The sequence below is a fragment of the Aethalodelphis obliquidens genome, unplaced genomic scaffold, assembly GCF_003676395.1.
Source record: "Aethalodelphis obliquidens isolate GAN/ISIS:26980383/991018 unplaced genomic scaffold, ASM367639v1 scaffold9, whole genome shotgun sequence".
NCBI classification, from domain to species: Eukaryota; Metazoa; Chordata; class Mammalia; order Artiodactyla; family Delphinidae; genus Aethalodelphis; species Aethalodelphis obliquidens.
Window position 1 is genome coordinate 2,316,579 of NW_020837953.1, and position 12,165 is coordinate 2,328,743.

General features: G+C 35.4%; 1 protein-coding gene across 2 annotated transcripts in view; it reads right to left on the reverse strand.

Annotated features, from left to right (window-relative positions):
* Window positions 1–825: 825 nt before the first annotated feature.
* HOOK1 (hook microtubule tethering protein 1) overlaps window positions 826–12,165 on the reverse strand; it is a 65,113-nt gene continuing 53,773 nt past the window's right edge. The window contains exons 18-23 of one of the 2 annotated variants that reach the window (XM_027108359.1): window positions 10,248–10,282; window positions 9,616–9,698; window positions 8,899–8,999; window positions 5,743–5,844; window positions 3,774–3,842; window positions 826–1,987 (exon numbers count right to left, since the gene is read on the reverse strand). In XM_027108359.1, coding sequence (XP_026964160.1) covers window positions 1,817–1,987; window positions 3,774–3,842; window positions 5,743–5,844; window positions 8,899–8,999; window positions 9,616–9,698; window positions 10,248–10,282 — 561 coding nt within the window. In that variant the 3' untranslated portion in view covers window positions 826–1,816. The remainder of the gene's footprint in view (window positions 1,988–3,773; window positions 3,843–5,742; window positions 5,845–8,898; window positions 9,000–9,615; window positions 9,699–10,247; window positions 10,283–12,165) is intronic. The other variant, XM_027108358.1, reaches the window with a different exon arrangement.

The window sequence follows — 12,165 nt, forward strand, 5'->3', positions numbered from 1 at the left end:
TATAACTACACCCATTTAATTTACATATTGTATATGGCTCCTGATTTTATACTTACAGCTGAGTCGAGTACTTGCGATAGATCATATGGCCCACAAAACCTAAAATACTTACTAAAACATCGACCATCTGTCCCTTTACAGAAAGTTTGCTGACCCGTGGTCTAGACATATGCTGATAGGTATGTAGTTCTGAATAGCACTGGAAAGATTATGTCACAACATGAGGTATTCAACCATAAGGAATGTAAGATACTAGTTACATCATAATTCAATTATTTTTCATATCTGAAATCGTCCTAACATTTTTCTTTTTTTCATTTTTGTGGTCTAACATCAATGAGTGTTTCCAAGTTATTATAAAAAGATTTAGTACTACACTGTCCAAGAAGTTTCTGCAATGATGAAAGTATTTTATATCTGCACTGTCCAGTACTGTAGCCACTAGCCACATATGGCTATCGAGCAACTGAAATGTGGCTAGTGCAACCAAAGAACTGAATTTTTAATTTTAATTAAATTGCCATTGTGACTTTTGGCTACATTATTGGATAGCACAGATTTAACTCAACTAAATTAAAATTCCAAAGTGTGACTCTTAAAAATGACCAAAAATAATAGAGTAATGCCTTTGAAAAAAGGAGGTTTGGGCAGAAATGAACTGAATACCATAAACTCAACCCAAGACAAATTCCTTAATTAGTAAGCAAGATAAAAGTGATTCCAGGGCTTCCCTGGTGGCGCAGTGGTTGAGAGTCTGCCTGCCAATGCAGGGGACACAGGTTCGTGCACCCTGGTCTGGGGAGATCCCACATGCCGCGGAGCGGCTGGGCCCATGAGCCTGCGCTTCCGGAGCCTGTGCTCCGCAATGGGAAAGGCCACAACAGTGAGAGGCCCGCATACCGCAAAAAAAAAAAAAAAAAGAAAAAGTGATTCCAAATTGTTCCTCTACTTCACTATCTATCTCTTTTCAGTGAAGAGGCAAAACTACTAATGCATCTTTTTTTTTAGCAGAAACCCTGATAATTTTATGCTTAAAAGTAATAATAATTGTAATCTTCATTAATTATATTAAAATAGTGTGGGCATTTCACACGAAGTATATTTTTTAGCTTGCTTCCCATCAGAAAGTCATCTCTTAAAGTCAGTTCATTTCTATACCCTTAACATTTCAACCATGCTGTACAGAAGCCTTAGTTTATAGTAGGTACATATGAGAACTGTGACCTCTTCTAAATCTGCACAATTGCCAAGTAGTCACTTCTACTATGGAGAAGTCATTTTAATAGTCCAATCTTCCAAATATTATATCCTCCATTACATGATAAAATATACCCATTCAGCGACAGAATTAGAGGACAGAGGTAACGCCTTGTGTAGGTCAAGTCAAAAAATATAACTCTTATATAGTTCTCCACGTGCCTACCTCACAACTATTTTTTTTCACAACCATTTTTATACCAAAACACTAAAATAGATGTATTTTTAGATTACATATTACCGATTACACATTGCAAATTAGTTACTGGTCCAACCGAAAACATTAAACTAAAATATACAAAGTCAATTTGAAATAATACTCTCAAAAGACAAATGTTTGAGATTTTTGCCTTATTATATCTTCCATTTATTCACACATGCTTCCCCAGATAGCTAATTTCACATTCTGTTTTCAAAATCAGCTGGCAAGACTAATTTTATGCATTTTGATTTTAAAATAGCTGATATCCAGAATCATACACTTCTTTTCCAACCTGGTAGTTAGTTGAAAGATACAAAATATTTTAAGGGCACTTCTGTTTACGTGTTCTTTTGCAGTTTAATCAGATGTCGTAGCAGGAACTTTAACAGAGAGATTTCTTCTGGTGCTGGTGATGTGCCGCTGCTGTGCTAGGAAAGACCGGGCAGGAGCACAAGCCCCCGTGTCTCTGTAAGCACCACTGCCGCTCACGAGTCTAGATTCCATCCCTAATTTCTGGAATGCTAGACTCTGAACAAAAATAAACAAATAACATGACTATGTAGAGTTTGCAAAGTGCTTTCCACATATACAAAGTCATTTAATCCTCAAAACAATTCTATATAGCTGGTGTCTTCCTCATTGTTATAGAAAAATTAAGGGTTCAGGAGCTACACTCCACGTGATAATGCCAGTAAGAAAGGGGAAAACAAAGGCATAAATCCCTGTTTCTCTATTTTGACCCATTAAATTTGAAATTGTTAAAAACAGTAGCTTAAAATAATGCTCCAGAATTAAGCTTAATTCTAGCAACAGAAAAAAGTCCCAAGGCAAATTTTTGTGTTGGGGCCATTACTCCAGCCATTATGAGCAGACACAGCACAAGAGAAAAGCTTAGGATCAATGGTTCTTGAAGTGTGGTCCCTGGATTAACGTTTGCACAACTGGGAATTTAAAAGTGCAAATTATACCTGTGGATTCTACCCAGACCTACTGAATAAAAAGCTCTGCAGGTAAGTCCAATAGTTTGTGTTTTAACAAGTCTTCTGTTGAATGCTAAAGTTTGAGAATCACAGAATAGTTCAAATTTACTATGGTCTAGCTATATATCAGTACATGACAAATTACTGTAGTTGTGGCTATTGGGTTTCTTACTAAGGGAAGAAGTCACTACTCCTCTCTCACTAGATCACATAAAGCGATTTTACTGAACTTAGCTTCACTGGTAACCAGTACAATAGACAACAATATTGTAAATGCTCAAAAAATATGGGTTGAAAAATGATTAAATAATGCATTATTTGGCTCTAATATCTTTGATGATTTATGTAACAAGAGGCCACAGAACAACAAGGAAAATAATACATTGTCCCTAATCTTAACCAGGATGGCTAACCCATGAAGGAAGGTTCTGGGGACACCTCACACAATCTCCTTCAAGGTCTTGCTAAATTAAGCCAGATTTCACCAAATAGAGAAGGGAGGGAGAAAACACAGACAAAAAGTATGATGACATGCAAGAAAAAGGCATGTTTGAGGATGGAGAACCAGTTCTTCATGGTGAAGCACAGGCTTCACATGTGGAGAGTCTATAAACTGATATTCTCTCATACTAAATAAATGGCAGCTAAGGTAGATAATGGCTGTGTTATTATCTATGCTAGCTGATTAGGATACTCAAAAGAACCATATACATCAGGAAATGCTACTCTTGAAAACATCCCACCATACTAAGGATGACAAAATAAAATATACCGAATTATTTTATACTATTTTCTCTGTTAGGACAGATAGACAATTCTTAAAGAGCAGTCTCTGGATAAAAAAAAGAAAATACAACAAAGGATACACTGAGAGGCTTTAGGGATGTTAAAATACATGCTGAGTACTAGAAGCAATTAATTTTGCATTATACAGATATTCGTATTTCTACAGAAACACTTTATGAAGCACAAATTAAATGTTTTAGCTCAAATAAGGCGATTCTAAAAATGTTTAAGAACTGTATGAGTGCTTCATGTGCATTAACTTAAAGGTTGGTGAGTCATGAAATCAATTTAGTGGTTTTCAAAATCAACTAAAAATATTAAAATATAAAGTAAATTTGGATTATGATCAACATTTAAAGAAAACGAGAGAATATAATAGAAAACACCTGAGTGCAACACACACAGTCAAGGTAACTTTGTTCAGTTATACATAAACATGAACACATACTAATTTGTAGTATAAAGTATATTTCCTTCTGTGGTTCATGGTCAAAATGTTTGATAAACACTGTTCTAAACATCGATTCACTGGCTAAATTTCAACTCACCTTATTATACCAGGCAGAAACAATGAGTTTTTCTTCATAATCACGGAATTTTGCTACTTTACATTCACTCTGGAAAAAGATATGAGGACTATTAAAATCCCAGAAACAAACCCAAATTACTGAAAATGGAATATTTTTTTCACTATGCCCATGATTAAGAGAATGGGAAGAATGCATTGTGAGGCACAGAAAGTATACACATTGTAAAGCTGAATCATGGGAAATGCATGCCCAGCACCTTTAGGAAAGAGTAAGATTGTGACTAATACATCTTTATTTTAGGAATTGTACCGGTAGAACAGATATTAAACAATAACAAACAAGAAACGAGTGATTCTTATGCTACTGTCTCCTATATCTAGAGAAAAAAGTAACAACTGGCTTAGGTGACAAAACAAAGCTGCACCTGCGGAGAGTCGAAACTAAGGAGAAAAAGGATGTAGGGAAAAATACCCCAGAAAATCCTTTAAAATTTCCTGTAAAGCTTAGCAAGAATTGTTCTGTCTCAGTCCTTGGTGACTGTATGCTACACTGCCCAGGGCCCTATCTGCGTGCCACCCTAGAGACTGATGTTCATTTCTTAATTACTCTAATACAGCTGATTTTGTACATGTTGTGGAGCACCAGATATAGCTGGCATCTAAAACATATGAATGTTCCTACAGCAAGATGCTCATGGTACGAAAAGCATACAGGAAACAAAGGAGGTAAGATGCCCATCTTCTCGCTCACATCCACTCCAGACAGACTGCCCGAGAAGGATGCAGACAGAATAACCTCTGCTATAAACATTAGTTTTCTCCTTTTTACTGTTTGCAGTGTGTGTACAGATAACTACACATAAATTAAAGGCCCATATGCTGTGACTTAACTGAAGATTTTCCTCACAGCCCTATATTAGAGGCGCCATTTTGTCATCACACTTGTAAAGGAGCTACATTTCAAGTATCAACACTGGTGCACATTCTCATTGGCTTTCACTGGGAAGTGACTATTCAAAGCAACTTAGAGTTCATAGATTATTCAGTTCAAGTCCCATTATTTTACAGATGAGGAGACTGAGGACCAGACAGGAGTGACAACTTTAAGACAAGTTAACAGTAAAGCTGTAACCTTGGCTTCTGATTGATGTGATATTTAATACCGTGGGGGTACAGAGATATGATACAGCCTCTGCCCTCACGACACTCTGACACATGCCATAAAGAAAAATGCTATTGTGGGATGAATTCATGAGTTCAAAGTACATGGAGTCACTATAAAGAGACAACTAACTTTGCCTAAGATATACAAGGAGAGCTTTATAAATGGGAGATACTGGAGCTGGATCCTGAAGAATGGATAGTATTTCTTCAGAGAGACACTTCTATCCAGTGATTTTTTACAACACTTGACATGGCCTGGACAAGCACTTGCAGCAAGTGCACCATAAGGCTGGTGTGTACTCTGTACATTAAAGTCTTTAAAGCTTTAAATAAATTATTTCCACCACAGTCTCTATCTACTGGCTCAGAAATAATATGAGTAAATGAATATAGTGTATTTCCCTGAAACATAACCTTCCTAGTTGATTTCTTGGGAGAAGAAAAGTAAAAGAAGAATCTGGTTAACTGAGTGTAGTACCTTTTTAAAAAGGTGAGCTTTGTGTGTGTTTTTTTTTTTAAATGAACTCTCATCCACATAATATTAAAAGGAGCATGATGGCAGGACTCTACTAGAAAGAAGGACTATCTATATGATTGGCTGATACAGAGGGAGAGACATACAATGGAGCAAGATACATGAGCTTGTAGAGGCCCATCTTGTGGGCTTGTGAGATGCTTTGTAATAAGCATACTGAGTGCTAAAACATGACACTCCTAACTTCTAAATTCTTGTGAAATTTGATCATTAATGGCAAATACTGACAGCAGTTAATTATACATTGACAGAATAATTAAGAGGAGATATATGAATATGGAAGTTTTACCTCCAGAATCTCAATTCTTCTCTCTTTCTCTGCCAACTGCTTTCTAAGTAGCATTATTTCAGCTGATGCTGGATTTAATTTGGGGTCTAAAGTTTTTATTACCTGTTTAAAGGAAAAAAACAAATCTCTTACATTCACTTTATCTTGTCAAATACTGAAATAAGAACACAGTGTGTAACATCTGTGTAAAGTGGAACATTATCCAGAAAGTGATCCAGGAGCTAACTATAACTTGTTTCACATTCTAATTTGAGTAACAAAAATAACATTCTACAGACTAGAAATGCTGTAAAAATTCAGTACAAAAATGGGAAGATACCCATCCCCAAATCAAATATCCTTCTCCAGGCTCAGTACTCAGAAATAGTTACTTAGCCTCATCAAGCTTTGAGCACTGAGGTCTTGAAATACCCTTTTCTACCTTTAACTTGAATCAGATAAAACATTTTTTAATTAATTAAAATGAATTCAATAGTTATATGGGAACTTGCTAACTGTACAAAGTAGGAGTAACTAACACACAAAAAAATTCTTAGCAACAATCTTTTACTACCATTATCTAGTTAGATATAATTCAATATATAAGATAAATAGACATTGATGATTTTGTCTGCAAATTCTAGAGTATTCAATCATATCCATGTAAATTACCAAATGTGAGCAAAAACAAAGTTTGATCAGAATGTTGTTCAGAGACTGAACTAAACTATGTAGTCAGCAGTATGGTAGCAAATCAACTCAGAAATATTAGGTGTAAATTACAAGCAAAACAAGTTTCCAATAATAAGGTCATCTGTATCACCTAATTACAAATCTATTTTAAAAGATTTAAAATTTAATGACAAGAAAATTTCATCTATGTTTATAGAGGTAAAGAAAAAAGACTAGAAAGTAATATCCCTAAACATTACTGTGGTTCATTCAAAACGATTCACTGCTAAACGTGGCAGGCACTGTGGCAGATGGGGCTGCAGCAGTTTGCCAGAGTCAGGGCAACTGACTCTTACGAAGTACCTCCCCTTATGAAGTACACATTGTAAAAGCAGACACATTATTTTTTAAATCATAATTACAAAGAACACATAAAAATTGGTTGCCTCTAAGTGATAGAAAGTATGGTTGTGACTTTTCTATATTTTCTGAGCTTTCTATCATGTACATATGTTACTATTTTAACCTCTCCCCTGAAATAGTGTAAGGGTAAAAAACGAAATCATGTTTACCAAAAAAGCAACTATTTTTTAAATGATAATATTTGATGATGGCAAGAATACAGGATTCATTGTCATTGCTTTGTCCAATTAGCTATAATACTTTTAGAATATCATGTAGAAATACATGTTAAGCATCTTAAAAATGTTCTTATCCTTTGACCCAATAACTTTGATGCATTAACCTAGGAACAAGATTAACATAATAAACCAAAATAAGGGGAAACTTTCTGTATAAATATGTTTCCTGTAGCCTTATTTCTAGGAGCAAAAAAGACATGGAAACAAACTATTTCCAACAATAGGATGTTGACTAAGTAAACAATGATATATCTACTCAACTGAAAGATTATGTAGCTAACTCTTTAATTTTGCAGTCTGCTTCATACACAAGTGTATTGTTTGCTGCTGTATTCCCAGTGCTTACCATAACAGGTGCTCGATAAATATGAAGCTATATTTATGTAACATGAGGACATTAAGTTTAAAAATACAAATCGCACGATCAAAATCATACGTGATACGATCATACAAATTGGGTGTGTGGGTGTGTTACGGTAAACAATCACGGAGATAACAGGCACTGAAAAAAATGCACTGATAACAGCAGTTGTCTCTGGGAACCTTTCAATAAATTTTCTACTGAAAGCATTTACACATTTGTAACAGAGACACTGAAGTGTGGCAGACTGCCCGGATGTTTAGTAAGTCGGCCTCCTGAAGTTGGGTGCAGCCACCTGCCTGAGTTCTGCCCAATGAAATGCGAGGGAAGAGATTTACACCTGATCCATTACATATGTCCCATACGATCTTGGCTTGTCTTCCCTCCTCTGTAGCTGGACAATGTCGAGTGAATCTGAGAACCCCTTAGTGAAGAAGGCTGACCCTTCGTCAGTTGGGGGCTCTGAATGACTGCATAGAGTATGGCCCCTCCCACACTGACGACTGAACTTCATGTGATCAAGAAGGGAACTTCTGGGCTTCCCTGGTGGCACAGTGGTTGAGAGTCCGCCTGCCGATGCAGGGGACATGGGTTCGTGCCCCGGTCCGGGAAGATCCCACATGGCGCAGAGCAGCTGGGCCCGTGAGCTATGGCCGCTGAGCCTGCGCGTCCAGAGCCTGTGCTCCATCCACAACGGGAGAGGCCACAGCAGTGAGAGGCCCACGTGCCACAAAAAAAAAAAAAAAAAAAGAAAGAAGGGAACTTCTATCTTGCTAAGCCTTGAGATCTTGGGGCGTACCTGTTACTGCAGGTACTATTTACACCTTAATAAATAAAAAACTTAAACATAACAAGGGAAGACATGTTAGCAGTATTTTAAGGCTCTGTCATAAAATTCTCTTCTTTTATTCAGTAACTAGAAAAGGGCACATTAACATTCTTTGAGAATACTTACAGTTAATTAGGAAAATATATTCATGGAAATAAAAGACTTTATGAGAACAGTACTTACAGATATTTAAGAAAAAGTATGAAATAAGGAAAAGAATAATTAGTCTGGTGAACATTTAGACATTAACTGTCTAATACAGACTTAATGCTAAAACAATTTAAACAAGTTTGGTGAACATTTAGAACATTAACTGTCTAATACAGACTTAATGCTAAAACAATTTAAACAAGTTTGCAAAGCTCAATTTTCACAAAGGCAAATGTTCACTGTAAGAGCTAAAGATTACATGCCTTACAGTAGTCATTTTCTCTATATGAGGTCACTACAATCAATATTTAACTGTCCCTATGAAGCCATGCGTAGTATTTTCTGATGCTGATGAGTGAGAGGGAAAGAACATGAGGACTGAGGTGGAGACGCACCAGGAACCTGACTGGCAAGGCAGGGTAGTGGGGAGCAAAGCGATGTGACATAGATCCAAGAAGAGGTGGGATAGGTCCAATTAGAACCCAACTCACAAAGACTAAAACCCTGAAAGATAAGCTACTCACATTTCTTGCTTTCTCCAAGTACATTTTGTATCTTTCCTCCATTGCTTTCATATCTTCATCTTTCTTCTGAAGAGCAGCTTCAAGTTCGTTGATCTTTTGTACTGTTATTGAAAAGAAAATGAAACGAGCAATTTAAAGTACTCCCTCCTCACATAAAAAAATATATATTTTCTAAAGACTGATAATGAGAACTTAGAAGAGAAACATTTCATTTCTTCTTTGTAGTCAATTCTTATCTAAAACTTTTGAACTACACCCAATACATCCCTGATCATTTTGTATTATTTTTTCTTAAAAAATATCTCTAATCTGCTTTACTGAGTTATTTTTCTCCCTTCTATCAAGTATTTCATTGAGCAAATACACCTTACAATGTAAGCACAACCATCACAAAATAAAGCATTCTTTCTACAATGTTTGAAGTTCATTTTAATCTGATTATAAATTATTTTATTTACACTTCCATAGTATTAATTTTATTATATTTTACAATGTTTGATACTCCTATATATCAGGTCATTTTATTAGATTTACCTTTTTTTGCTTTAGGATATGATCATTTATTAATTACTTAAATCACTAAAAATTATTATGATTCTTATTTGCAATGTACGTATCTGCATTGCCTGAAGACTTATATACACAGTTCTTGCATCCTTCAACTAAAAGAGTCAAGTCTTTACATAAAGTCTGATCCAGATTTTTACAAATACCTACCATTCTGGTTTACATCTGGCTGGAGGTCTTCAATGAGCTCTTGTTTCTTCTGTAATTCTTCATGGACCTCCGTTAGTTTTTCCCTAAGTAGTGGAAAGAGCATGGAGCTTTGGAGCCAAACAGACCTAAGAATGAAAACTGGTTTCTGCCACATAACATTTGTGGACTGTGGGAAAGTCACTTTCTGATCCTCAGTTTCTTCATCTGTGAAATGGGAATAATACCTGCCAAATATTCTAGGGGTTGGTTATGAGGATGTAAACTGCCTGACACATGGTGGGTGCCAAAAATTTTACAGTTTTCCCCTGGCCACCCTTGCTTCCTAAGAAAGTTAAATATTTTATAGGTTAAACATCCCACACTTCCACATAATCTAGTTCTGACAGTTGTCTGCTTTATAAACTCTTCAAACGACATTAGCGATAAAAAAATGTAGGAGTTTGGGATCATGAGCAGGTAGGCTGACCCTTTTACCATGTTCTTCCTTTCACTTTTGATAGCAGTGGTGAACACTGAATTGGCATCAGCGTTTTTACTTTTAATAAACAAAATCAGAAAAGGATATTAATAACTTCAGAAGCTTTTAAAACCCTTCCCCTCTCATATTTGAAATGAAAATCAGTTTTACTTACATATGAGCTTCCAACTTCTGCTTTAGTTTGCTGGACTATAAAAATTAGAAAAAGTTGCTGTAAGATAACTATTGTGACAAAGGTAAGTTTTCCAGACATTGAAATCTCTTTACCTCCTTTTGAAGGGATACTATATAAAATTATAAATGTTTTAAAAATTTGTATTTCTAATAACATACTTTTAAAAACAGGAAATTTTAGGTATATTCTTACTTCAAAGAAGAAAGAGAGAATAGGAAATTAAATTAGGAAGAGTAAGTATAATAGCAGAAAGAAAAATACTTCATATTTTTGAATACAATGAAAATAAAATTTGAACTCAAAGGAAAATAGCAAATGCAAGCTGAATGTGATATATTGAGGAGTATCAAACATTTAAACTCCTAAAGAATCATCCATCTAAAACACAAATTTTAGGATTTTAGACCTTCACTAAAGAATAGACTTAATGAACAAAAATTATCTCTATAATAAAACTTTATCATTATAAATGCAAGCACTTTCAATATTAACATCAAAATGAAGCAATTGGATTTTGTTAAAAAATAAAATTTAAAACACAAAATTTCCTCTTTAAAAGAACTTAGGAATTAGATTGCAAAAAGGAATTTAGATTGCAATACTAGTTCTGTATCATTTACCAAATAGTTTGAAGAGTTTAAAATATATAATCTAAAATGTAATTTGGACACCAATAAATTTTTTTAAAAAGATAAATTTAAAATCCTTAAAACACTGCAATCCAAAATGTACTACCCCAAAATGATCCCATTTAAAAATATTTTTTAATGTGGCTTAAAAAAATTTGTATTAGAGAGGTTACAATACTGTATATATGCACATATGAGATGCTGCCATGCATGAGATGATTTCTATTTTCCAAGCCCCCAGGGAAAAAAGAGAAAATCATATAAAGCATATAAAAGACAGAAAGAAAACTCAACCCTTCCAATCTTCCTTTTCATCTCTTTATTTACTCTCCCTCATCAATACAAGTATAGTTACCTAACATTCTATCCAATCAATATCTAACACACATCTAGCCCTATCTTTTTTTTTTTGGAACAGAAAAAGTTTTATGGAAGGGCCAAGCAAGGAGAATGGGCAGCCTATGCTCAAAAAGCCTGAACTCCCTGATGGTTTTCAGGAAAGAGTTTTTATAGGCAAAATTTTGAGGGAGGGCTGCAGGGTGCATGACCTTTCTCTGATTGGTTGGTGGTGAGGTAACAGGGCAGTGCTCTAGAAATCATGTGCTCAGCCTGAAGTTACCATCCTCCACCTGGGTGGGGATCTTAGTTCCTGTAGAAGAACTCAGAGATATATTGTTATGTATATCCTTTGAGGAGGAACCAGGACCATGCTTCATCTGCACTGTTGTTTCTTGATCGCTCCTCCTCTGTTTCTGCATTCCCTCCCTTCCCTAATTAGTAACTGTTTGAATCTGCCCTTTAGAACTCAGGTAAGGTCTAGGAGGCCAAAGCCTTTTTCCTTAAAACATGAAATGGGAGACAGAGAAAGACTTTTGTACCTGGGAGGGCCCTACAGCGTCCCGCTCAGTTTCAAGCATGCTTATTGGGATTGTTTCTAAGCCTTTTCCATGAGCAGAGCTAGGAAATATGCACACACACACATACACAATGCACATACACAACATACTTTTTTGTATGTATGTTATAGTCAATAAAAAGGGCTTTTTGTTGAAATGAACATTTTGTCTTTCATTTTGCTTCCTAGACTCCCAATAGCATAGCCCACTGAGGAGCTATTGGCACAAAGCCCATTTAGTATTTTGAAGTCTTTGTGGAGAAAGAAAGCAATTCTTTAATTTGAGTTTATGGATCCAACTCCCATTTCAATGTTGTTCATTTTCTCTCTAATATATTAGTTCAAAAAAATCTCTGCTCATCCATACTATTTT